Consider the following 27,154-nt stretch of genomic DNA (forward strand, 5'->3'; position numbering starts at 1 on the left):
GTACTATTTTCTAAACTACATCTGAGAAATGAGTCCAAATGAATAATAGAAGAACTCCCTTTTCGCCAAAAAAACTAAAAAGCATTTTGAAAAACAAGCTCAGTTCTGGGACATGGTTAATAATTCAACTACTTTTCTCCAAGATGAGAGCACGATAGCCAACAGCTAATGTAACTCCCCAAACACTGATGATTGATGGAACTTGTCATAGTGACCTAGCAAACATTGTACCTGTGTTGACATTTCAATGACAGTGTTTTGCGGCTGGCGAGGGTGTGTGTGCGTGTGCGTGTGTGTGCGTGCGTGCATGCTCATGGGTGGCAATGGGGATTTTCGCCTACCAGTAACGGAACTTGGAGCCCAGGGTAAAGTAGTGGGCAAAGAAGTTCTTCTGGGGGGGAACGGGACGGTCCAGACGGAAGAAGGTGTGGTGTTCTACACAGGTCTTCCATAAGTTCTTACAGGCTCTGTAGTTTACCATGTTAAACCCCAGCAACGTCTCCCTGGTCTCATTCTGTAAAGGGAGGGAGGGAAGGGAAAGAGAATGACAGTGAGTGACAACAATAATGACAAATGAGATACAGTCCGAGCTGCTGGTATGTAACCGCCTTCCCACAGATCATCATTTTTTTTCGGTCCATAGGGTTTACTGTGTACTATGATTCTCCTTGTTCGTTGTGACCTAGGGTTGGAGTCTGTATGTGTGTGTGTGTGTGTGTGTGTTTAGCATGCCTGAGACTCAAGTAGCAGCAGTGAGGAGGTGGAGTCAAGCTCTTGGTCACAGAAGGGGGGAGACAGGCAGCAGGGGGTTAATCCTTGTCTGCAGCCACAACATCCCCATACCCCTCCCTCAGCCCCCAGAGGGTCTCCTGATGGCACACGCCACTAGCCATGAAGACATGGTGGTCCCACTTGGGTAATAATGTTCACAGGGACAGCTAATGTTCTGGTACAAGTTCAGCTCATATAGCCTGTGTTAGCCTACAAACAGAAAAAGACTGCAAAAACAACCACCACCTAGAAGTTTAGGTTCAGTGTATTTTTTTTTTTTTTTTTTTTTACACAGCGAGTTTTCTGACCGTCCACACTTGCATCTTGAAACAACTTCAAGGAAGAGCAGGTTCTCTGAACAACCCCATCATCATGTACATTAGACTAGAGGTCACCTAGCCTAGCTGTGAGGTCAGATAAAGTAGGGCTACTCTCTTGCTCACTGGAGACAACTCACTAGTCCAGGAGAAGAAAAAAAGATAAAGAGGCAAATTAATTTCCTGGTTTGTTGTTGCTTTTTAAAGTGTGTGCTGTGACCCGTGCTCACATGACCGGCCGTGAACAGCCTTACCCATCTGTCCATGGGTGCATCACAAATGGCACCCTACATACTGCACTATTTTGGGCAGAACCCTGGCCAAAAGTAGTGCACTAAATATGGAATTGGGTGCCATTTGGGAGGCTGGCTGACGCCCGCAGTGCTTTTAGTACAACTGCTCTAGAAATACACCTCATCCATTATTGAACCAGGGAAGGGGGGAGTGGATGGGGATCTTTTCCTGGGATTCCATCATGGGGCTTAACAAAACAGAGGAGAGGAGGGAGAAGGAGAGGGAGCCAGCAGCTTTCGAATCAGTTTCAGATCACGCTCACCGCCTCCCGCTGCCACAAATCTATTCTTCATAATTAATAAGCATTTAACAAGCTCTTCCTGTCTCGCTGTCCCAGATTCCAGAGACCGTCAGCGGCGGAGCAGGCCGGTGATTATGCCAGCATGCCAGTTAGTCAAATAAACAAATATGGACGCTGGGTTTGGGTGAGGGGGCAGTGTGTTGTTGTTAATGTCTAAGCTAAGTTGTTTCAGATTCATATGGATGCCTGTGGTATGGTGTGGGGAGGGGAGGGACTGGATCAGTGGTAGATGGTCATTAAGTCCATTAGCAGTATTAGCTAGTCCAGTCTAACTCATCCAGTTTCCACCATGAGGATGAGCCATAGAACTGGGTCTGGTCTGGTGACACGTATGACAGGGAAACATGGTCACACATGCTTATAGGAACCTAGGGGCTGCGTTCACTACAAAGTGTGGTCCACTGGGTAAAAGACTCCTCTGACTCCACACACATTGCTGCTAGTAGATCCCATCTCACATTTTACTGTCAAAAGAAGGACAGTGGAAACAACGGCTTGAATACTTACCACTTCTCTCCTGAGCTGAACGAAGAACTGTTTGCACTTGAACGATATTTTCACAATCTTCAACCTGAGAGGGGAGAGAAACCCACAGAAATGCATCAATGTGTGTCACTGCTGAGGGTCCTCTTCTTTCATGGCTCAAATCAGAGCCACTGCAGAGAGAAGCTGACTTTAAAATGTCTCCCTATCAAGACTAATCCCCTCCCTTCCTCCTCCCATCCCATCCTCACTCTTTCCTCTCCCTCCCTTCAGCCCTTTTCCCACATGACTCACAGCTCAACTAAATATATTTTACATTCTTACACACACACACAAATTCTCTTTCTCTCTCCAAGGCAGTGAGTCATGCCCCATCCAAGCAAAGCTAATTTGTCAGCCCGTTGTAGACAGAAATAGGAGCGAGGCTAGAATCCACACGACTCACTCTCTCAGATACATCTCTGTTCCGAGTGACTGGACTGCTATGCTTTCTGATCTGCTCTCAGAGGAGTAATGCTATGCATCACCTTTTACTAGTAGAGGCAGGCGAGCCAAGCAGAGAGGGAGTGGCCGATAGGAGAAAGCCTTTTTGCGTGACAGTTGCTGACAGCTGTTGTGAACCGCGCCACTGTTAGCAGCCCTAAATTTAGCCGGGCTGGAAAGCATCTGAGCCCATATATTTTCAAATGAGCTATCTGTGCTACATCAAGCAGCTGGCTTTTAAGAATGGGGATGTGTGTGCTGTGAGGAGCTTGTAGGGGGTGGGGGTTGGGAAGTGTGTGTGTCAGTGTGTTGGATTATCACTCGTCTGGTCAGGATTTGGGCTATGCTATCCCACCCCTGGCACACACTTCCAGAAGCCCCACCAACAGGGCTGAATTTATAAGAATTAAAGCTTTGGGCCTCAGACAATTCACATGAAAGCCTAAACCGCTCAGAGTCAGCTCTCAGAGGAGATCCTAGGAATGATCATCTGCGGTTTACAGATTAATACGTAAAGCACTCATGTGAGGTGCTTAGAAGAATCCTATTCAACACTTTTCTGAATGCTTCTGCAACCTGGATGATTGAAGTCGATATATAGCTGCAAAAACACAACATATCCTCTTCCTACTCTCACACACACAGTGAACATTTCAATTTCTAACACAATCTACAAAAGTGGATGCTATTTGTGATCAAACAATCCTCTTGTAGCTGCGATCAAATTCATTCTCTGATTCACAAATCGCCTCATCTTGTATCAGAATCAAGTCTTCAGTTCGTCACTCACCAGGGAAAGCAGTTGATTCGTACCCTGTTCTTGTAAACCACAATCCCTGTGGACATCACCCCAATTAAAATCTCAGTGTTGCTTTGATCCTGGAACAGAGAGCGAGAAAGAGGAAGATTGGGATGAAGAAACACAGGAAGGAAGGAAATCAATGAGAAACATTGGTGGCTTAAGAGTCTAAGTACCCTGACAGTGGGCAAAGCCTGGTGGGAGCTTTGGCTGGTGTACAGACACAGACCCTTTCCCCCTAATGCAGGGGGGGTGCCGCCTTTTGGTGGCCCTAAGCTACATTTTGGTTGGTGGGACCCCCCCCACGCGCTAGTGGTCGCTTAGTGGCTAGGGCCGGATATCAGTGGGGGGGGGGGGGGTCCGCATCTTAAAATGGGGCACAATCACTCTTTTGTGTCATTCTTTTGTTTATTTAATCTTATGTTTGTTGTGTAGTAAATAGTTCGGCTTTTATTTATTGTTTTTTTATTCGTTGTTTCCTGTAAAGCATATTGTGTTGCATTCCATCCCTGAAATGTGCTGTATACATAAAACTTGATACCTCTCCACTGTAAAAGTCAAAGTGTGGTGATCATTCTAGAGAAAAAATGGCTGGATGGACAAAGGTGGCTGGGGCCTCTTTTTAGATCTGCCTTTGACTCATTGTACCAGGACTGTCTACGTGACCTGCTCTGTTTTATGAACCAAACTATTATCCAGACAAAAACAAGCAAACCTAGACAGTCAGACAGACACACACCAAGACACCCAAACTAGCACATAAAAGCATGCAGACAGACACATTATCTGGGGCAAAGAGAAAAGCCTGTCTAATCAGACAATGAGGGAAATCTCTGTACAATTGCCGGATTAGTTTAAGGCCTTTTGACACTGGAGTGCTCTGCCCTGCTAGTCTTTCTTTCTTCACAGAGACACACACACAGACGGCTCGTCGAGACTCAGTGGTTCTGCTGTTCCTCAGCTGTACAGGAATCCAAAGCATTAATAACTTAATGAGGCCCTGGCGGCACGGGCCAGAGGAACACGCAGACTGTACATTAGAACGATATACTACTGTATGTGCATGTTTCAACCTTCACTCTGCCTCGACACATTTCTACCTGCTGGGTTAAAAAGCACAGGATTTTCAAGATGTAAGGCACAGCTGTATGAAACATTGGTGTCAGTGGTGCTATGAAAAGTGCCTTTATACGGTAGCAGTGACACACACACAGACACACACAGGGGAATAGGCTTACCCTTGCATAGTGCAATTCCACTCCGTACAGCTCCAGTGTCCTTGCTGTGTTCAGGTAATTAAACTCTGACTGAGCAGGAGACAGGCCACTGAGGAGGAAGACAGAGAAATGCATGAGAGAGGGAAGGTGCCTCAAACTCCACAGCTAGTAACCCATGCACAGAAAATGGCGCTGTACAGTGAGGCCACGCTTTACCTCGGAAATTCACTCAATAAAACCATGGAAAACTTCTCTGCTATGAAAGCTGGTGCAGACAAGTAAAACGAGTATACAGCTGTGTATGAACATCAAAATCAAACCAAAATTGTATTGGTCGCATACACAGTTTAGCAGGTGTTATGGTGAGTGCAGCGAAAGGCTTATCTTCCAAGTTCCTATCAATCAATGCTGTAAATGTTAAACTACACAATAATAAAAGCTTAGTACAGCAGTAGACAAGTTCTTTTAGGATGTAGGTAATAGTACTAGAAATGTTCTGAGCGAATGAAAAAAATACTGCAAAGTTGACTAGGAGCTAGAAACAGGGTGACCGTGTCTGTCGGCGCCATCTTTTGTTTCTTGGATCAGAAAGAGAGTATGCATGTCTTGTGAAGATGGGCCTCTACCTGTGCTGTTGGTGATGTTTGGTAACCTCCTTGTCGAAGCCTTGGGGCGGGTTGGGGATGAAGCAGAACTCTGAGAGGTAACCAGGAGCATGCTCCGAGTCACTGTAGTCCCCCAGCTCAGCTACACAGTGCAGAGAGTCAAATAAATGCAAATAGTAGAGACAGTCAACTCCCTATATGACGCAGAAAACAGCAGGCTTATATTTTATATGAAAGATAAACCTTTACCTATCAATGCAGTAACGAATAGAAGACAATAACCTCTATCAAAATCCTGGTTATGATGTCTATTAATGAAAGAGACAAGTGGTTGAGAAGCCTTTGGTGCTCCAACCACCTCTACAGTAGCTAAGTACCTTAGATCCATTAGCTTGCGGTCATGTGCGAAAGGGCCTCAATTCATATGAGTGGACCTCTTAACCACTGGCTCACGACTATCACTGACAAACACATCAATTCAAAACACAGTTATTGATGTAACTACCACAAAGAAAAAAGAAGCACAACGCTCAAACTAAACAGTAAATTGCCTATGGATTTATGCAAAGAAATATCTACACAGCACTAATGCCAGAGGCTTCAGCAGAGTGCATTTTTTGATCGAATTTGATCAGCCTCACCGATTTCGCAAAACTAACCCGAATTAACAGCAGCATTCCATCATGTTTCATAGCCTTAACCCCATGGCTACAATGGCATGAAACCCTTCTCATGAGTAGAGACATTGAGCTAATACAGGCCTAAGTAAGTGTCTGGACATGGACACGGGATGGTTGTGTTACATGGCGGTGTGGTTCAAATCCCTCCAGTGACCTATATAGCAGTGAGACTCCCAATGAAAAGCCCTGGAGAGTGAGGCGAGCCTTAGCGGGCCGCTGCAGTGGAGATAGGACAGACAATGAGGAACATACCCCTAACCCCCTCCTCTCCAATCCGTCAGGAGTCATTATTAAGGTCAATCTGATGAAAAGTTGACAAGATGCACTCCTCAGGCTAACGGCCCACTACAATTGGAGAATGTGGCTCTGTGCTAGCTGTAGACCACTAGGCTAAGCTAACACATAGATAGCATGTTGGTTACGGAGTTGAGCTGCTGGGCCACTCGGCTATTCTTTCCCATGAGGAGTTGAGCTGAAAAGGCTATATATTGTGCTACAGTATTCCGGACATGTCTGTTCAAGGCTGAGCAGCAGCAGTACTCTGCAACATAGTATTTTATCTACTTCAGTGGCGTAGCACAGTTTCGTAGGGCCCCCCTCAAGGTCCAAGCAGAGGAAATGTGCAGTTTTATAGATAATCTCATGCTTTTTTACACTTTGTCATGAGGATGAGAGAAAATGTTGCAGTTTTAGAGCTCAGGGATTCTTGAAAGATTAACATTCGAAATATCTATTTTGATAGATTAAAGTATGAGCTATCACACCATGTAAAGGAACAACCTATTTATTTATTTTTTATAAAATGCAACTAACTGGATTGTTGTAAACTCCATCAGAGCCAGTACAGGCCATTTAGTTCTTATAATTGTCCAAGTGTTTAAAAGACCTTGATTGTTTAATTCTAACATTCGATTATTCGCATATGTAATACAAATCTCCAAACTTCTTTTTGTTTTGTTTTAAAGCACGATTAAATTCTCCAGAGCTAATTTCGTTAGCATTTGGCATGTTTTTCTAGATCTAGTACATAAAACAACATTTATAAAGCCAACATTATCCCTTAGGTCTAATATGCTTAAACAATTGAAGTGCTTGCTATGTTGCAGAACAGTGAATACATTTGAGGGGGAATGTTGACAAAAAAATGTTTATCTTAAGGGGGTTTAGCCATCAGTGACAGGAGTTGACAAGCCAGTGACAGAAGTTGACAGATACTCACAACAGTCCAATAAAAACATTTGTAATGAAATTTTTTTTTTTTTTTTTTTTTACATTGGATAAAAGTAGCGACTCAGAGCTAGAAAATGGTATATCATACACGACAGTTGAGGAACAATGGGAAAATAATTCTGCTTTGAAAGTTAATAAACTTGTAACCTCACTTTTGAGAAAATGGCCCTTCCATGTTTTGGTACACCTACTGGAGAGCTCTATTTTGTCTACACCCATTCAGCATCTTTCACACCCATCTCTTTAAGGATTAACATGTGAGGCTATGTACTAAACGACCAAAGATTAAGACTAAAGGCTGGTTTATACTATGGTGTGTTTGTAATTGAATCTGGAGTGCCAAATTGTGCTTGTTAGATTGTCCGTTTGTAAATTCAGAGCACTTCACACTCAGAGTGTTCAGAGCACACACTGGACGCTCTGGCCGAGGAGTAGGGTTGATCCGAGCTTTCTGACCAAACAGCAGTAGTCAAGCACCCAAACTAACTAGCTAACGCTGGCTAGCTTGCTAGCTACTTCAAGACACAAAATGAGAGAACAGCTCACTCTGACCATTTTACTCGCCCTAGCAGAGCTGGTTAGGCCGTTTATGTTATCCAGAGCGTTGGTGACTGCAACTGTGCTGCTGGCAATTTAATCACGCTTTTTGCCAACGTTTACTGACACCGGCCATATTCAACGGGTGTTGAGCGTTCGTAAATTCATCGGCTATTCTGCGCTCTGGCACACTCAGACAAGAGTGCTCTGAAATCGGAGTAGATAGCCAGAGTGAATTTATCAGATACGTCTTTTGACAGGTGTCGCAGCGACACAAAGGGAATGCCTCCGTGAAATTCGAGGCATTATCAAGTGCTTGTCAAATTGTGCATTTTTGGTTCAATCTAAAACCCTCAAACTTTTACAGATTCACAATTGAAAGCATCCTGTTAGGCTGTATCACCGCCTGGTACAGCAACTGCACCTCCCACAATTGCAGGGCTCTACAAAGGGCGATGCGGTCTGCCCAACACATCACCGGGGGCACACTACCTGCCCTCCAGGACATCAACAGCACCCGATGTCACAGGAAGGCCAAAAAGATCATCAAGGACATCAACCACCTGAGCCACGGCCTGTTCACCCCGCTATGATCCAGAAAGAGAGGTCAGTACAGGTGCATCAAAGTTGGGACCAAGAGACTGAAAAACAGCTTCTATCTCAAGGCCATCAGACTTAAATAGCCATCACTAGCCGGCTTCCACCCGGTTACGCAGCACTGCACCTTTGAGGCTGCTGCCCTATATACATAGACATGGAATCACTAGCCACTTTATTAAAGTGATTAGGGTTCCGTTATTAATGTTTACATACTGCTTTACTCATATTTTAGTCAATGCCACTCCGACATTGCTCAATCTAATATTTATATATTTCTTAATTACATTCTTTTACTTTTAGATGTGTGTGTGTGTGTATTGAATTATTAGATACTACTGCACTGTTGGAGCTTGGAACAAGCAAACGTGTGTATGTGACCAATAGCATTTGATTTGAGAGACAACAGCCTGCGCAAAAAACAAAGCAGAGCTGTGCCTTTTAAAATCATTAGATTCTCATCATGCAGCCTTACAATATATTAAAAATGTAAACATATAGCCCAATGTTTGTAGAACAACTAAATTTCCATAAACTCTAAACGAAGCATATAGGAGTAACTATTTCTTTGTTAACCGCTCAACACAGAATAGTGCACACTCCCTCAAATAATTGAGGAAATACTTAAATTTCATTCAGCTTTGTTCAATTGCATTCTTCAATCTATAAAATATAAAATAATGCCACGGAATTATAAGCAAATCTAGTCTGCTAAATTAACTAGTGTAGCCCACAGCCATTTGTGGTATGCTATTCTTTTCTTTAGAAATTATTCTCATATGTTTCTTTAAACCCGTCTAAAATAAATATTGGATTTATTGTGAAGGTGTAGGCTATGTTACATGGATTTATTAGACTTCTTGGCTTGTAGGCTGTGTGTGGAAGCCAGGAGATGGTAAATGTGTTTATGTTAATTAACGGTCAATTACCGTGAGATCGACAGTTATTTGCCTGACAATCACCGGCTGACGAAATTTCATGACCGCGACAGCCCTAGGCGAGATAATTAAATAATACATTTGACGCCGTAAAACGTTACGCAAGTTGGCGCACAACAAGTGACTATTGGAAAGTCCTGCTGAGTTCACTGACCCTCAGCTAAAAGCTTTCAACACACATCTTCCTAGTACTCTCACACTAAAAGCATTTGAGTCACTTAGTGGCCAAACTCTGTGCAGCCTCATATGACACAACAGAGATCAAATGGGTAAACTAACTACCAGTAGCTACATATCCCTATTTATGTTTATCGTGCGCATCTCTGGAAGCAGGCCTGGGGATTGGAACTTACATTGAACAGAGTAGGACGCCAGGAGCGCGGCAGTGTTGTGCGGGCAGGGCAGTCTGTGGGCCACAAATCACAAACACACAAGTCATGAAATTGATGAATTTGGATCAATATGAAAATCAAAGCTTTTATCAATGGCAGCTACTATTAGAGTAGTGTGTCAAAGTGCTGAGCAGGTAGAATCTGTAAGGTCACTAGAGCAGTGTGCGAGTGTGCTGCTGAACCAGTGTAAATAAGGACAGCCAACTCACCTTCCTGTCAGGATGTCCTGTTTGAGCTGGAGGAAATACTGGTACCTAGTGGAATAAGGAGAGCAGTTACACCAACAATGTGATAAAGATGTCTCTATGATTATGGGCCATAGAACACATTTGGATAATCCACAATCCAATTACAGTAGAATAGAGCGACTGGACAGGACCCACTCACATGGAGCTTCTCTGATGCTTAGGCTACATTTATATGACTTAACTTGTAGACTATGTTGTGAGTAACTAATATGGAATTCATCTCATCATAGTGTGAGTGCTCAACAGCATTGTTGTGTGGTGTCTGGAATCAATAGTGCACATCCAGAAATGATCCATGCCTCTCTGTATCTTAGATATACAAAGTGGTACACTCACTTGATAAGGCTGGTTGAGCAAGGAAATGCTTGAGAGCATAAATTGATTAAACACTGGAGTATCCAGACTAACTCTGTTTCTATTGACCATGTATGGAATCCCCAGCAATAGAGGCATGGAGCCTCCATGGCATGCTACTTCCCTGTTAATGACTAGCTGTGTGCAAGGCTTCCAGCAGTGCAATTTGTCGTTTTTTGGCTAATCTATGTACTATGTTGATTCTAGTCTTTAACTGGTAGCGAGCTCTAAAACCATGCAGGACCTATTCCTAACAAGTTGAATCTATTCATCCCCATTAGTACGATTAGCAGTTTAGGGCTTTGGTTAGTGTAATACTGGCCTATAGTTTAACAGTTACCCTGTGTAATTAGTCTCCTTATATGGGCATGACATGGCAGAATGTCCTTATCTAGTGTACTCTTTATTAGTATCCTTACCTAGTATACTCTTCCTGAAGTTTATTTGGGTCTGTCACAAAGAACTTCACTCTGAAGCTCAGATTATAAGGTGATCCCCCTGTAAATGTACAATGAGAGAGATTATTGTATTTCCACTTTAAAACAACCACTTCCCTGTTAATCCATCAATTTCTGAGCAGTAGATTGAATGTTCACCTACTTTTTAACTGCTTCCTTATGGGTTTGTTTGGATCCAGCCACCTCTGTAAAATATAGATGAGAAACTCAGACAAGTTCCTCAGCAACCTTGCTCACTCTCAATTATTCACTAGTCAGCCCCCTCCACCTCTCACTTTACCTCATCCCACCTCTGCTTTCCATAAGGTAAATGCAGGCAGGGTCGTGTTGATCTGTAGCTAGATACTAGCTAAGTACAAATTGACCACACAGTAGTGACAGTACACAGCACCTATGGAGGGGTGATGAGGACTGTGTCAACAACGCGTGTTGATCTTAACACTGCATCAGTGTAGGTCATTGAGCAGCAAGCTGTGGTGTAGTAGTGTGTAGTGGCATGCAATGTGTCCCGATAACATACAGGCTTCCAACACGATTTAGGCTAACATATGGATTGTAAATTGGATTATATTGCCTTCAGAAAGTATTCAGACCCCTTTTGTTACATTAGTCTTAGTATAAAATGTTTAAAAAAATTATAATAATAATAATCTACACACAATACCCCATAATGACAAAGTGACCTGGTTTTTAGAAATGTTTGCAAATGTATTAAAAATAAAAAAACAGAAATTCCTTATTTACATAAGTATTCAGACCCTTTGCTATGAGACTCGAAATTGCTCAGGTGCATCCTGTTTCCATTGACCATCCTTGATGTTTCTACAACTTGATTGGAGTCCACCTGTGGTAAATTCAATTGATTGGACATAATTTGGAAAGGAAAACACACCTGTCTATATAAGGTCCCACCATTGAAAGTGCTTGTCTGAGCAAAAACCAAGCCATGAGGTCGAAGAAATTCTCCATAGGGAAGCAAAGTACAGAGAGATCCTTGAAGAAAACCTGCTCCACAGCGCTCAAGACCTCAGACTGGGGCAAATTTTCAACTTCCAACAGGACACCAACCCTAAGCACACTGCCAGGACAACGCAGGAGTGGCTTCGGGACACATCTCTGAATGTTCTTGAGTGGCCCAGCCAGAGCCCGAACCCGATCAAATATCTCTGGAGAGACCTGAAAATAGCTGTGCAGCAACGCTCCCCATCCAACCTGACAGAGCTTGAGAGGATCTGCAAGAAGAATGGGAGAAACTCCAAATATAAGTGTGCCGAGCTTGTAGCGTCATACCCAAGAAGACTCTAGGCTGTAATCGCTGCCAGAGGTGCTTCAACAAAATACTGCGCAAAGGGTCTGAATACTTATGGAAATATGTTTTTTTAAATAAATTAGCAATCATTTCTAAAAGACAGTTTTTGCTTTGTCATTATGGGGTATTGTGTGTAGATTGGTGATGGGATTTTTTTCTTTCAATTTTAGAATAAGGCTGTAACTAAAAATGTGGAAAAAGTCAAGGGGGTCTGAATAGTTTCCAAAGGCACTGTATGTAGAAGAATTGGTTCTAAACATAATTGACACACTCCAACCCTCCCCATCTTAGCCGTATTAATCCATCTCCATTTCTCACAGCAACACAATAGTCTACAGACTACATTTACCCATGACTGCTACCTTACTAGATGTCCAAAAGGCACAGACAGTTACATTTAGGTGTGAGCAGAAAAAGCTACAATCAGTGACACTTGGAGACTGTAGGTAATGAGCGTGATTGATGAAACAACTTCAGTCAACACTAAGAGTCTGACATTGGCACCTACCGGGCTGTCTGAGGAGTCGTCGGCCAGATGCAGGCCGAAGTAGTCCCTTTCTGTCAGCTCCAGGTGTTTAAACACTACATCCAGTAAGACATGACCCTGGTCATGCTTCTGTAGAGGGGGAGAGAGGCGGGGAGGGAGGAGAGAGAGAAAGAGAATTACTCATGGGAAACATCTGATTTTGTGTGTGTGTGTGTGTGTGTGTGTGTACACACACATTACCGGTCAAAAGGTTTAGAACACCTATTCTTTCAAGGATTTTTCTTCATTTTTTACTATTTTCTACATTGTAGAATAATAGTGAAGACATCAAAACTATGAGCACACATGGAATCATGTAGTAAGCAAAAGTGTAAAACAAATCAAAATATTTAATATTTGAGATTCTTCAAATAGCCACCCTTTGCCTTGACAGCTTTGCACACTCTTGGCATTCTCTCAACCAGCTTCACCTGGAATGCTTTTCCAACAGTTTTGAAGGAGTTCCCAAATATGCTGAGCACTTGTTGGCTGCTTTTCCTTCACTCTGTGGTCCGACTCATCCCAAACAATCATAATTTGGTTGAGGTCAGGTGATTGTGGAGGCCAGGTCATCTGATGCAGCACTCAATCCCTCTCCTTCTTAGTAAAATAGCCCTTACACAGCCCGGAGGTGTGTTGGGTCATTGTTTTGTAGGAAAACAAAATGAGTCCCACTAAGCCCAAACCAGATGGGATGGCGTATCGCTGCAGAATGCTGTGGAAGCCATGCTGGTTAAGTGTTCCTTGAATTCTAAATAAATCACGACAGTGTCACCAGCAAAGTCACGACAGTGTCACCCCACACCATAACCCCTCCTCTTCCATGCTTTACGGTGGGAACTACACATGCAGAGATCAAACGTTCACCCACACCGCATCTCACAAAGACACAGTGGTTGGAACAAAAAATATCCAATTTGGACTCCAGACCAAAGCACAAATTTCCACCGGTCTAATGATCATTTCTCGTGTTTCTTGGCCCAAGGAAGTCTCTTATTATTGGTGTCCTTTAGTAGTGGTTTCTTTGCAGCAATTCGACCATGAAGGCCTGATTCACACAGTCCCCTCTGAACAATTGATGTTGAGATGTGTCTGTTACTTGAACTCTGTGAAGCATTTATTTGGGCTGCAATTTCTGAGGCTGGTATCTCTAATGAACTTATCCCCTGCAGCGGAGGTAACTCAGCCTTCCATTCCTGTGGCAGCCCTCATGAGAGCCAGTTTCATCATAGCGCTTGGTTTTTGCAACTGCACTTGAAGAAAGTTAATGAAATTTTGCACATTGACTAACCTTCATGTCTTAAAGTAATGATGGACTGTCATTTCTCTTCGCTTATTTGATCATAATATGGACTTGGTCTTTTACCAAATAGGGCTATCTTCTGTATACCACCCCTACCTTGTCGTCACAACACAACTGATTGGTTCAAACGCATTAAGGAAAGAAATTCCACCAATTAACTTTTATCAAGGCACACCTGTTAACCTTTCACGAGCCTCTACCCCGGGTCCGGGATCACCCCCCACCCCCCCCACACACTGATTAGCATAGCTAGCATAGCTTCACAAGTAGATAGTAGCATCTAAATATCATTAAATCACAAGTCCAAGACACCAGATGAAAGATACAGATCTTGTGAATAAAGCCACCATTTCAGATTTTTAAAATGTTTTACAGGGAAGACACAATATGTAAATCTATTAGCTAAACACGTTAGCAAAATACACAATTTCTTTGTCCACCATTTTTTCTCTCCACCAGTAGCTATCACCAATTCGGCTAAACTAAGATATTGATAGCCAATAACCAATAAAAAACCTCATCAGATGACAGTCTGATAACATATTTATGGTATAGGATAGGTTTTGTTAGAAAAAAGTGCATATTTCAGGTAGAAATCACAGTTTACAATTGCACCGACCATCACAACTCGACTAGAATTACTATAGAGAGCAACGTGTATGACCAATTTACTCATCATAAAACATTTCATAAGAATAGACAAAGCATAGCAATGGAAAGACCCAGATCTTGTGATTTCAGACAATATTTCAGATTTTCTAAGCGTTTTACAGCGAAAACACAATAAATCGATAAGTTAGCATACCACATGTGCAAACGTTACCATCGATTCAAGCCAAAGAGAGCTATAACGTAATCATCGCCAAAATATATTAATTTTTTCACTAACCTTCTCAGAATTCTTCCGATGACACTCCTGTAACATCATTTTACAACATACATATAGTTTGTTCGAAAATGTGCATATTTAGCCATACAAAACCGTGGTTATACAATGAAAATACTAGCAAATCAAGGCTCAAAATGTCGGACGTCATCTTTCAGAGTGATCTAGTTTAATCGAAAGCTAATCATATACTTGACTAAAAAATACAGGGTTGACAGGAATCGAAAGACAAATTAGTTCTTAATGCAACCGCTGATTTACATTTCTAAAATTATCCTTACTGTGCAATACAGGGTTCGCCAAGTGAAGCGATAACAAACAAAATGGCGGATTATGCGTTTAAAATATTTCGACAGAACAACGATTTATCATATTAAATATTTCTTACTATGAGGTGATTTTCCATCAGATTCTTGGGCAATGTATCCTTTCTTGGGTCTAATCTTCTTTTGGTCGATAGATGTCCTCTGTCCTTCGAAATGTCCACTAACATCGACCGAGACCCCGAAACGTGACCAAAGCTTCAAAGTGCACGACAAAGAAATTCCTCAAAATCGCACTAAACGGATATAAATTGCTATAAAACGGTTCAAATTAACTACATTATGATGTTTTTAACAACTATAACGACTAAAAACATGACCGGAGAAATATCACTGGCTAAACAACCATTTGGAAGGAGGCAAGTCCAATGTCCATCTTGCGTAAGACGCATGAAGGGAAAGGACGGTACTTCCACGTTTTGTTGTTTTATAGTGGCTCTGATTGTGCAATCGACTCCATTCAAAGCGTGATGACGTACGGACACCCAGAGGAAAACGTAGGCAGTGTCGGTTTCTCCATAGCATTTACAGGCACCTTAAAACCGACCCCAGATCAGGGGTCAAAATTTCTGAAATCTGACTCCCTGTCAGGAAAAGTGCTGTAGAAGTAGTTCTGTACCACTCAGAGACAAAATTCCAACGGCTATAGAAACTAGAAAGTGTTTTCTATCCAATAATAACAATAATATGCATATTGTACGATCAAGAATTGAGCACGAGGCAGTTTAATTTGGAGACCAAAAAATGCTAATGCGGAACAGCACCCCCTATAGTTGCAAGAAGTGTTAACTTCTCTGCGCTACGGATCCCTTTAGCGGGATCATTTTCCTAAACAACCGCTGAATTGCAGGGCGCAAAATATTACTACAAATATTTATAATCATGCAATCACAAGTGAAATAGACTAAAACACAGCTTAGCTTGTTGTTAATCCACCTATCGTGTCAGATTTTGAAAATATGCTTTGCAGCGAAAGCAATCCAAGCTTTTGTGAGTGTATCAATCTATGCTACAACAGCTAGCCCCAAATTAGCATGGTCACGAAAGTCAGAAAAGCAATAAAATGAATCGCTTACCTTTGATAATTTTCAGATGTTTGCACACACGAGACTCCCAGTTACACAACAAATGTTCTTTTTGTTCGATAAATATTACTTTTATAACAAAAAAACGCAATTTGGGTTGCGTGTTATGTTCAGAAAACCAAAGCCTCGTTCCGTTCGACGAAAATTCCAAAAAGTATCCGTAATGTTCATAGAAACATGTCAAATGTTTTTTATGATCAATCCTCAGGTTGTTTTTAACAAACATAATCGATAATATTTCAACCGGACCGTAACCTATTCAATAAGAGAGAAAAAGAAAATGGAGAGCTACCCCTCTCGCGCGCAGGAACTAAAACAGAGGACACCTGACTAGTTTTGAAAAATCTCACTCATTTTTCAAAATAAAAGCCTGAAACTATGTCTAAAGCCTGGTCACAGCCTGAGGAAGCCATTGGAAAAGGAATCTGGTTGATACCCCTTTAAATGGAAGAAAGACGGGCCAGGAAACACAGATAAAAAAAAATAATCACTTCCGGGTTAGATTCTCAGGTTTTCGCCTGCAGAATCAGTTTTGTTATACTCACAGACAATATTTTGACAGTTTTGGAGTGTTTTCTATCCTAATCTGTAAATTATATGCATATTCTACGATATGGACCTGAGAAATAGTCCGTTTACCTTGGGAACGTTATTTTAAAAAATATATATACAGTAATCCCTCGTTTATCGCGGGGGTTACGTTCCGAAAATGACCCGCGATAAGTGAAATCCGCGAAATAGAAAACTTTTTTTTTTTTTACAATTAGCAACTATTACATGTATACAAATACAGTGACTCACGTGTAGGCCGTTTCACTGCTCTTCAGACTGGGCCGCTGCATCCTGACTGCGCTCTGCAGTGTTCTCTTCTTCTGAAGCCCTCGGTTTGTTCGGGAGAAGAACATAGTGATAGGCAGCTGTTGTCGCTCTTTTTTCTTCTTTGCAAAAAGATCCTTGTACACCGACATGCCACCATCGATTACGTTGGAGAACTGTAATGAACGGCTCATCAAAGGGTCCCATTCCTCAGCTACTCGCTTAAGTTCAGTGGCCATTCGCACCATGGTTGCTAAGCGACCAAGCGTTAGTCCTTCCTTCCTTCCTGGCCAACTTAATGTAAATTTGCCAAGCTGTTTTATGTACGTACACATAACTGCACGAGACGACAAAATGATAGCACAATTCGTAGCATGTTTTGATACAAGAAGCGGGAGTGAGTTTTTAGCGAATCAGAATGCAGAGCACAATGCACCAAAAAAAAAAAAAAAATGCATTATGAAAATCCGCGAAATAGCGAATCCGCGATAAGTGAACCGCGAAGTGGCGAGGGATCACTGTATAATCATTTATTTATTTTATTTATTTCACCTTTATTTAACCAGGTAGGCTAGTTGAGAACAAGTTCTCATTTGCAACTGCGACCTGGCCAAGATAAAGCATAGCAGTGTGAACAGACAACAACACAGAGTTACACATGGAGTAAACAATAAACAAGTCAAAAACATGGTAGAATGGTAGAAAAAAGACAATCTATATAGAATCTATATACAATAATCTGACCCCTAGCGTGAAGAGGTTAATTTAAATGTATTCCAGGTGACTACCTCATGAAGCTGGTTGAGAAGGCCAAGAGTATGCAAAGCTGTCATCATGGCAAAGGGTGGCTATTTAAAGAATCTCAAATATAAAATATATTTTGATTTGTTTAACACTTTTTTGGTTACTACATGATTCCATATGTGTTATTTCATATTTGTGATGTCTTCACTACTATTCTACAATGTAGAAAATAGTACAAAAAGAAAAAACCTTGAATGAGTAGGTTTTATAAAACTTTTGACCGGTAGTGTATGTCAAATCAAATTTTATTTCTCACATGTTACAGTGAAATTCTTAGTTACAAGCTCTTAACCAACAATGCAGTTCAAGTTAAAAAAAAAGATTTGCCAAATAAATTAAAAGTAAAAAAAATAACAAAGTAACAAAACAACAAGGCTATAATACAGGTGGTACGTGTTAGTCGAGGTAATTAGTACATGTAGGTAGGGGTAAAGTGACGATGCTTAGATTTTGGGGTGGGGGTGGGGGGGGGGGGGGGCAGTCAGACTGTGTTCGCGTCTCCAAGTTAAATCCACATGCCACAAGTCTCCATGACAGCCAGGCCGGAGTGGTTGCACTGTCTGTCTCCCTTGGCTCAGTCCCAATAGGGACAGTGACAACCACTTGTCTCCCTTCTGCCCTCTCCTCCCCCTGCTTCGCCTGAGACTCGCATCACAGCAGTACTGTGCCAGTGAGTGGATGGTGTTGACACAGAGCTGCAGTCTCAGCTCTCAGTTGGGTCCATGTCACAGCCCCAAGTTCCAGGCAGCAGACTGGCAGCTCTGGGCTGTTGACTGTCAATTATGCGCTCAACCCCTGGCTAGAGGATACCAGAGGGTGACACCTCTTGCTCTCCCTCTGGCTGGCACTGACCCTGCTGTGTTAGCCACTGTGGGATTAGTAGGTCCCTGTGAGCGAGTTCAGCTTTCTAAATCACCAGGTCAATATAATCAAGTGATCTGAATGAGAGGGAGACAAAGACCGCAGAGTGATGGTAACTTTTTAAAAGTCCCCTTTAATATTTAATTTATCCAACCTGGAACGCTTTCCTATTGGTCTATTAACAAATTTGCCGCATCGGTGTATCACAACGGAAAGCCAAAATTCACGCCCATGCAAACCTGCTGATTAGAATGTCCTGCGAAGATTGTATTTTCAACCAGCAAGTAACAGTAAAGAATACTGCTCACTTTTACAGTGTTCGTTTTATCAGCTGTTGTACAATATGATATCAAATAATTTTGACTGCACTGGGCCTTCAAGTAAGTGACGATAAATCATGGTCTAAATACTTTCTCTAAAGATTACTGGTATGTGAACCCATCAACCCGTACTCGGCATATCTAGACGGAAAACAAGCCAAACAAGGAGCTCTTCAAATTCCCAAGAAAGATAACACTGCCGTTGCTTCTAGAGCTCAAATGAGAATTAATACGAAGATGATTCATAATAAAGAGGGTGTAGTGGGAGAAGGAAAAGAGGAGAGGAGCAGCGGCGGCGCTGAGGAGCGCCACCTGACAGTCTAGGATTCCCCCGGGGCCTGTGCCCTGGTACCCTCGCCAGTGGGCCAATCAGACGTCTCTGTTGAGAACAAAACACTGGTTAAGTTATACATGGGAACCTGAGCCAGACGTCGCATGGAGAGCAAACAGTCACACACCATCTCCACGTCACCCTGGGGGATGTGACTGTGTCTCTGACATATATCTTGAGTACTGTAGCAGCATGGAATTCAACATTCACACAGCTGACTCAATGCTCGGTGTGTAGTATGGAGACCAATTAACTGTGTGGTTGTTGTGCTTTACAACCAATAGGCAAGGCACCATGGAAATGGTCTCTCACAGGCCTACAAAAAACCAAAATGTTCAGCTGTAGGCTAGTTGCGCCAAGACAAGATGTTGGTAAAATAATCTGTCGTTGTCGGTTATTCTTTTTTTTTTTTTAAGTACCCACTGCCGAGAGTAGAGGACTGTGGATTAGAGCCTAAATTTCACATCACCAAAATAATTTTCAGCCAGATCACATTCTTAGAGTGAAGCTTGTCATCTGACATGTCCTAATCTATTCCAATGCTTTACTTCTGTGTTATTTGCTGCTCCTTGACTTTCTGAAGTGGTTGTTCTGATTGGATGTGGGCCCTTTTGTGTTACTCAAGCTCTCAGGCTGCAGTCTCTTCCTCGCTGGCTTTCTAAAAGCCTCAGGACAAATGTGCAAATGCAGCCAAACAAACGCACACGTTGATAGCACAGCATTCTGAAGCATAGGGAAGGAGGTTCATTTACACGACTCTTATCTTCTCATTGCATGCTAGTTAACTTGCTGACGTGTTTTGTCTCAATGTTGTTATCTTAAGACTGGGTGGACACTGAGGTAATTAGAATGAATGGGAAAGTTAGATTAACACGTCTTGAAAGATACTTCAGTTATCTGGGAGGAAACTTGAGAGAACTTGACTAGAGGGCTAGCCCATCTGTGGAGGAGAATGGCAATGGGCCTATTCTGAGATCCCCACTGAAGACTGGGTGGGGGGGGGTGATGAACGACTCGGCAGGCAGGGCCAAACAACCAGTCTTGTGCTGATCATCAATTTTCACACTTCTATCTGTGAGCCAGCGCCTGAGATGGTGAGGACTGGACTAGCGAGGGAGGAGAGGGGGAATGTTAGGGTCAATGCAGGCCGGGGGTCTGAATGAAAGATCTCTATAAAGTAGATGTGGTGTCAATGCACAGAAGTCTATGTGTATGAGAAAACAAGTATGAACATAAACACACAATACAGTATTCACATTTAAACATACTGTACATGGTTGCAATCATAAGACATAGAGCTAGACGGATCTCTAGTAAAGTCTTTGAAAAAGAGGCTTGCTAGAGCCTAAGCCTGGAGGAATGAGGGAAATGTGGAAAGACATGAGGCAGCTTGTCCAGGAGCAGCAGAAAACAGATACACGGGTAGAAAAATAAAATCAGCTTGATTGTCGCTCTCTGATCGATTGTCGGGGGCCAAGTTAACCTCCCCTTTCATGTAAAAAAGTAATGACCATCATGCTTTTAAGGGAAAATTATAATTAGTTTGGGATTTTGGCAACGAGGCCCTTTAACTACTTACCAAGTCAGATGAACTCTTGGACAATGTTCTCTAAACTGCACACACGCAGCTCTCCTCGGACTGCCTTGAAGAGAAGCACTAGATTGAACTTCACTCAATTTTCTAGTTTTCCCCTTTAGTTAACACTACCAACATTTCACTCTACTGTGGGAATTGTGATCGAATCAACGCATTACCCACTTTCAATGTAGCATACCTTAACAAAACAAACTATGCAAGACATAGTATGCAAAACTAACTTTGCCAGAGATTTTGTTGTAGGCAGAGCGCATCGGAGTAGGATTCTATTGCACCGACACGCACGACTCAGGCCCACACTCTCCACAGACCGGTGCCCCATAACCAATCAGAGCTGCAGTAGGCCTATATGCGAATAGCCACTGCCAAATGGATCTGTGCCATTCATCTTGAACAGGCCTGTGTTAAGGCTACAGTATGAGCGGTAGCGAATAGATGTTTTGAGATCAAAGCGAAAGCTACATGTAGCCACATGTGCATATTTGTTAATAATATTAGCTAGTTAGTGCTTTATTAACCATGTTATAGCTAATTTCTAGTCAAATGGTTGAGTGGTTGCTTCCAACAAGAGCACAAAATGTATGCATTTCTAGCCAGCTTTGAAAAGCAAGTCAAGTTTTTTGTGTCTTAAAGGGGCAGTGTTGTATTTTGAGACATCTTGAATAAGCTAAGTAGCCAAAAGGCAGAGCGTAGCATAATTTGTTTGATTCTCTAATAATGGTATGGGAATAATAATGAATTGTATTTTGTAAAGTGGTTTCTTGTATGAAACAACATTTTCAGTCACCGTGACTGAGGAACAAGTGGATAAACAGGTTAATGTCAAGCCCTGCATGTTGTTTTTTTCCAAAAGTCTCATGGTATGTCGGCCTACATTGAACACCACACATTGGCTGCTACTGTAGGCTGAATGATAGAACAGCTATTTCCATGTTAAAATGTTATAGGATGGATTTACTCAAATAGTTTGATGGTTGACCACTCTGGTAGACATTATGATCAAATAGCCACAGTTGCCTACTTCGCCACTTAAAACTAACTTAAAGCAGGTACAGCCTCACATGCTGACAAAACCAGGCACGTGAATGCGTCCGCATGCTGATTTGTCCATCCACACGCGATTAGGACACGCTGGTTGAAATATCACAAAACCAACTATATTAAATTTGGGGACAGGTCAAAATACACAAAAACATTCATGGACATTTAGCTAGCTTGCTGTTTGTTGCTAGCTAATTTGTACTGGGATATAAACATGGAGTTGTTATTTTAACTGAAATGCACAACGCCTTTATTCTAGATCTTTGTAGACTTTTGACCCATTTTGAGTCACACAAAATCGTGTTTTGCTCTACTCTGACAATTAATACACAGATAAAAAGGGAAACCGAGTTAGTTTCTACTAATCTCTCCTCCTTCCATCTTTTTCTGTGGACTTCATATGGCGGTTGGCAACCAACGTTAAGGTGCATTATCACCACCAACTGGACTGGAGTGTGGACCTCAGTTCAGCTTTCAATCCCCCATGTGGGTAAATGCTCCTAAAAACCAATGAGGAGATGTAAAAGGTGGGACTAGCAGCACGTCAAGCTTCAAAAATAGAAACAATTTATATTTTAACGCCTGGCTATGCATATGACGCGCGTAAGAAGTTTGGATTAAAATATTAAATGGATGAAATTAATAACATGCGTGTACATTTATTTTGCAATGCTCGTGCACGCAACGCAGGCGTTGTGGTCAGCATGTCAGTGTTCACAGTAAACCCGCAACGGAAGTTGCACATAATTTTTAAGTTGCAGACTTGACATTTTCTCAGTGCTGAAAAAAAATAAAGGTTACATTGCTCTTGGAAGGAAGTTGCTAACTAGCGTTAGCGCAATGACGAAGTCCTGTAGACTCGCAAAACTACCTCTAACTTCCTTCATACGTGATCCAGACTCATTAAAAAAAAACATTGACAAAAACCCAAACTATCCAATTAAAATATGAGTTTGACCAATTCCAGTCCCTTTGCTTAGGGAGTCCAGGACCCTGGGAAAATAAATATATAGGACAAAACACACATCCCGACAAGAGACACTACAACACTACATAAAGAGAGACCTAAGACAACACAGCCTAGAAGCAACAACATGGTAGCAGCACAAAACAGGGTACAAACGTTATTGGGCACAGACAACAGCACAAAGGGCAAGAAGGTAGAGACAATAATACATCACGCAAAGCAGCCACAACTGTCAGTAAGAGTGTCCATGATTGAGTCTTTGAATGAAGAGATTGCGATAAAACTGTCCGGTTTGAGTGTTTGTTGCAGGTCGTTCCAGTCTCTAGCTGCAGCGAACTGAAAAGAGGAGCGACCCAGGGATGTGTGTGCTTTGGGGACCTTTAACAGAATGTGACTGGAAGAACGGGTGTTGTATGTGGAGGATGAGGGCTGCAGTAGATACAGTTGAAGTCGGAAGTTAACATACACATTTAAATTCAGTTTTTCACAATTCCTGACATTTAATCCTAGTTAAAATTCCCTGTCTTAGGTCAGATAGGATCACCGCTTTATTTAAATAATGTGAAATGTCAGAATAATAGTAGAGAATTATTTATTTCAGCTTTTATTTCTTTCATCCCCTTCCCAGTGGGTCAGAAGTTTACATACACACAATTAGTATTTGGTAGCATTGCCTTTAAATTGTTTAACTTAGGTCAAACGTTTTGGGTAGCCTTCCACAAGCTTCCCACAATAAATTTGGTGAATTTTGGCCCATTCCTTCCTGACTGATGTCTTGAGATGTTGCTTCAATATATCCACATAATTTTCCTCCCTCATGATGCAATCTATTTTGTGAAGTGCACCAGTGTCTCCTGTAACAAAGCACCCCCACAACATGATGCTGCCACCCCCGTGCTTCATGGTTGGGATGGTGTTCTTCGGCTTGCAAGCCTCCCCCTTTTTCCTCCAAAACATATCAATGGTCATTATGGCCAAACAGTTCTATTTTTGTTTCATCAGACCAGAGGACATTTCTCCAAAAAGTACAATCTTTGTTCCCATGTGCAGTTGCAAACCGTAGTCTGGCTTTTTTATGGCGGTTTTGGAGCAGTGACTTCTTCCTTGCTGAGCGGCCTTTCAGGTTATGTCGATATAGGACTCGTTTTACTGTGGATATACAGTGAGCGCCATAATTCATTGGACAGTGACTATTTTTTTGTTGTTATTTTGGTTCTGTACTCTAGCACTTTGAGTTTGAAAGGATACAATGACAATGAAGTGCAGACTGTCAGCTTTAATTTTAGGGTATTTTCATACATGTATCGGATGAACTGTTTAGAAATGACAGCACCTTTTGTACATGGTCCCCCCATTTTAAGGTACTACAAGTATTTGTTGAATTGGCTTCACAGATGTGTCGTTAGGCAGGTGTATTCATTTGTGTAGTTAGTGAATGCAGGAGAGCTGTTGATGAATAGTATTGATTCTAGACTTTGCTATTGTCTTTGGAGGTTGTTGTTGGGGTGTGACAACATAAGGAAGACAGCAGTGTTGATGCAAATGAAGCTGGCCGTCATAAGGCGCAGAAATGAAAATCAATCAATCAGGAACATTACAAAAACCCTGGGCATGCCCAAGTCAACAGTTTGGTTCATCATTAACAAGAAAAACAACAACCGGTGAACTCAATTATGTCAAAAGACCCAGTAGACCACTGTAGTGGATGACCGGAGAATACTCTATGGTGAAGAAATCCCCCCTTACAACAGCCCAACAGATCAAAAACACTCTCCTGGATGCAGGTGTAGATGTGTCAAAGTCAACCATACGTAGAAGACTACACCAGCAGGACCACAGAGGGTACACTACAGTGGTAGGCTTGATTACCAACAACGACGAGATGGCCTACAGGGAGGAGGTGAGGGCCCTCGGAGTGTGGTGTCAGGAAAATAACCTCACACTCAACGTCAACAAAACAAAGGAGATGATTGTGGACTTCAGGAAACAGCAGAGGGAGCACCCCCCTATCCACATCGACGGGACAGTAGTGGAGAGGGTAGTAAGTTTTAAGTTCCTCTGTGTACACATCACGGCCAAACTGAATTGGTCCACCCACACAGACAGCGTTGTGAAGAAGGCGCAGGAGGCGCCTCTTCAACCTCAGGAGGCTGAAGAAATTCGGCTTGTCACCAAAAGCACTCACAAACTTCTACAGATGCACAATCGAGAGCATCCTGTCGGGCTGTATCACCGCCTGGTACGGCAACTGCTCCGTCCACAACCGTAAGGCTCTCCAGAGGGTAGTGAGGTCTGCACAACGCATCACCGGGGGCAAACTACCTGCCCTCCAGGACACCTACACCACCCGATGTCACATAAAGATCATCAAGGACAACAACCACCTGAGCCACTGCCTGTTCACCCCGCTATCATCCAGAAGGCGAGGTCAGTACAGGTGCATCAAAGCAGGGCCCGAGAGACTGAAAAACAGCTTCTATCTCAAGGCCATAAGACTGTTAAACAGCCACCACTAACATTTAGTGGCCGCTGCCAACATACTGACTCAACTCCAGCCACTTTAATAATGGGAATTGATGGAAATTTATGTAAAAATGTACCACTAGCCACTTTAAACAATGCCACTTAATATAATGTTTACATACCCTACATTACTCATCTCATATGTATATACTGTACTCGATACCATCTACTGCATCTTGCCTATGCCGTTCTGTACCATCACTCATTCATATATCTTTATGTACATATTCTTTATCCCTTTACACTTGTGTGTATAAGGTAGTAGTTGTGGAATTGTTAGGTTAGATTACTCGTTGGTTATTACTGCATTGTCGGAACTAGAAGCACAAGCATTTCGCTACACTCTCATTAACATCTGCTAACCATGTGTATGTGACAAATAAAATTTGATTTGATTACACTACAAGATGCAAACCACTGATAAGCCTGAACAGAAAGGCGAGATTACAGTTTGCTAAAAAGCACCTAAAAAGACCCAAGAGTTCTGGAAAAAAGTATCGTGGACAGATGAGACAAAGAAAGAAGTGTGAAGAAGAAAAAAAAAGATGCCCATGCCCATTTTTTTAATCTCTTTTTTAACAAAGGCCAAAACTGCTTTCAAAAGTGTTTTTCCCACGATTGCATTAAGAATTGTTGTGCATTGACTGCTTGTTAGAATACGTTTCCTTCCCTATGGCTCTCGCAACTCGAATGCGCCTCAAGATTAATATTTCTCTCGCATTGAACACAAGCCAACTAGGTAAATAGGTCAACTATTCTACTATGGGATCGTCTGATTTTGTTTTAATAACATTACATGGCAAAAACAGTAGCACTGGAAAGTTACATTCAAAGCCTATACTTAATCACTCAGGATGTCTTTGCCAGCAGCTACAGTAGGCTACACACAACTGTTTGAGTTGGGCACATTAAAATATTTAAATCCCTTCATCTCAACATCACTGTCAGTTCAGTGCACACAGCGTAACAGAGAAAATACTATTTGTATTTTGTTTTATCTCCAAAGCAGCATTTTTAAACGACCTCTCCAGAATCCATAGGACGGAAATCCGTCGCAGTGACAGAACTTTAACCCTGGACACAGGGAGAGAAGGCACGCAGGGAGACGAGTCTCTGAGTGGTCCCCTGGGAGGAGAGTTCTAAAGTGGGAGGCCAGGGGCTGAGGATAGGGCATGGGGCTACACACGCACAGTCGAGCGTCACACTCACACCCGATACCCAACACCATGCTCGCACACCCTTTTAAGCTTGTCCAGAAAGCACCTCACTATGTATGCATGCATAAGCGTATAGTTAAGCACATACCCTACCTCTCCCCACCTTACACCTGCCCAGACAACCAGGAATGAGAATATTTACATTGACCTGTCTGACACCAACAAACACTCAGGCCCTTCCTTACTATCCCGTTCATCCCCCTCTCTCCTCCAACCTTCTCTCGCTCTCAACTCTCCATCTTGGATTATCAATTTCCACTCACATTCAAAAGATCTGTTCAGTCAGGCTATGTAAATCACAATAAGGCTTGGTTAAATCTGTGATTATTATTTTTTTGACCATGCTGGTCATTTATGAACATTTGAACATCTTGGCCATGTTCTGTTATAATCTCCACCCGGCACACCCAGAAGAGGACTGGCCACCCCTCATAGCCTGGTTCCTCTCTAGGTTTCTTCCTAGGTTTTGGCCTTTCTAGGGAGTTTTTCCTAGCCACCGTGCTTCTACACCTGCATTGCTTGCTGTTTGGGGTTTTAGGCT

General features: G+C 42.3%; 1 protein-coding gene across 3 annotated transcripts in view; it reads right to left on the reverse strand.

Moving 5' to 3' along the window:
- LOC139546743 (tyrosine-protein phosphatase non-receptor type 4-like) overlaps positions 1 to 27,154 on the reverse strand; it is a 103,215-nt gene that overhangs the window by 44,250 nt on the left and 31,811 nt on the right. For all 3 annotated transcript variants that reach the window (XM_071355485.1, XM_071355484.1, XM_071355483.1), the window contains 10 exons: positions 12,522 to 12,629; positions 10,847 to 10,889; positions 10,666 to 10,744; positions 9,854 to 9,898; positions 9,606 to 9,658; positions 5,292 to 5,412; positions 4,687 to 4,774; positions 3,440 to 3,528; positions 2,191 to 2,254; positions 342 to 514 (listed from right to left, as the gene is read on the reverse strand). In XM_071355485.1, coding sequence (XP_071211586.1) covers positions 342 to 514; positions 2,191 to 2,254; positions 3,440 to 3,528; positions 4,687 to 4,774; positions 5,292 to 5,412; positions 9,606 to 9,658; positions 9,854 to 9,898; positions 10,666 to 10,744; positions 10,847 to 10,889; positions 12,522 to 12,629 — 863 coding nt within the window. The remainder of the gene's footprint in view (positions 1 to 341; positions 515 to 2,190; positions 2,255 to 3,439; positions 3,529 to 4,686; positions 4,775 to 5,291; positions 5,413 to 9,605; positions 9,659 to 9,853; positions 9,899 to 10,665; positions 10,745 to 10,846; positions 10,890 to 12,521; positions 12,630 to 27,154) is intronic.

Source organism: Salvelinus alpinus, chromosome 20 (assembly GCF_045679555.1).
Source record: "Salvelinus alpinus chromosome 20, SLU_Salpinus.1, whole genome shotgun sequence".
Taxonomy (NCBI): Eukaryota; Metazoa; Chordata; class Actinopteri; order Salmoniformes; family Salmonidae; genus Salvelinus; species Salvelinus alpinus.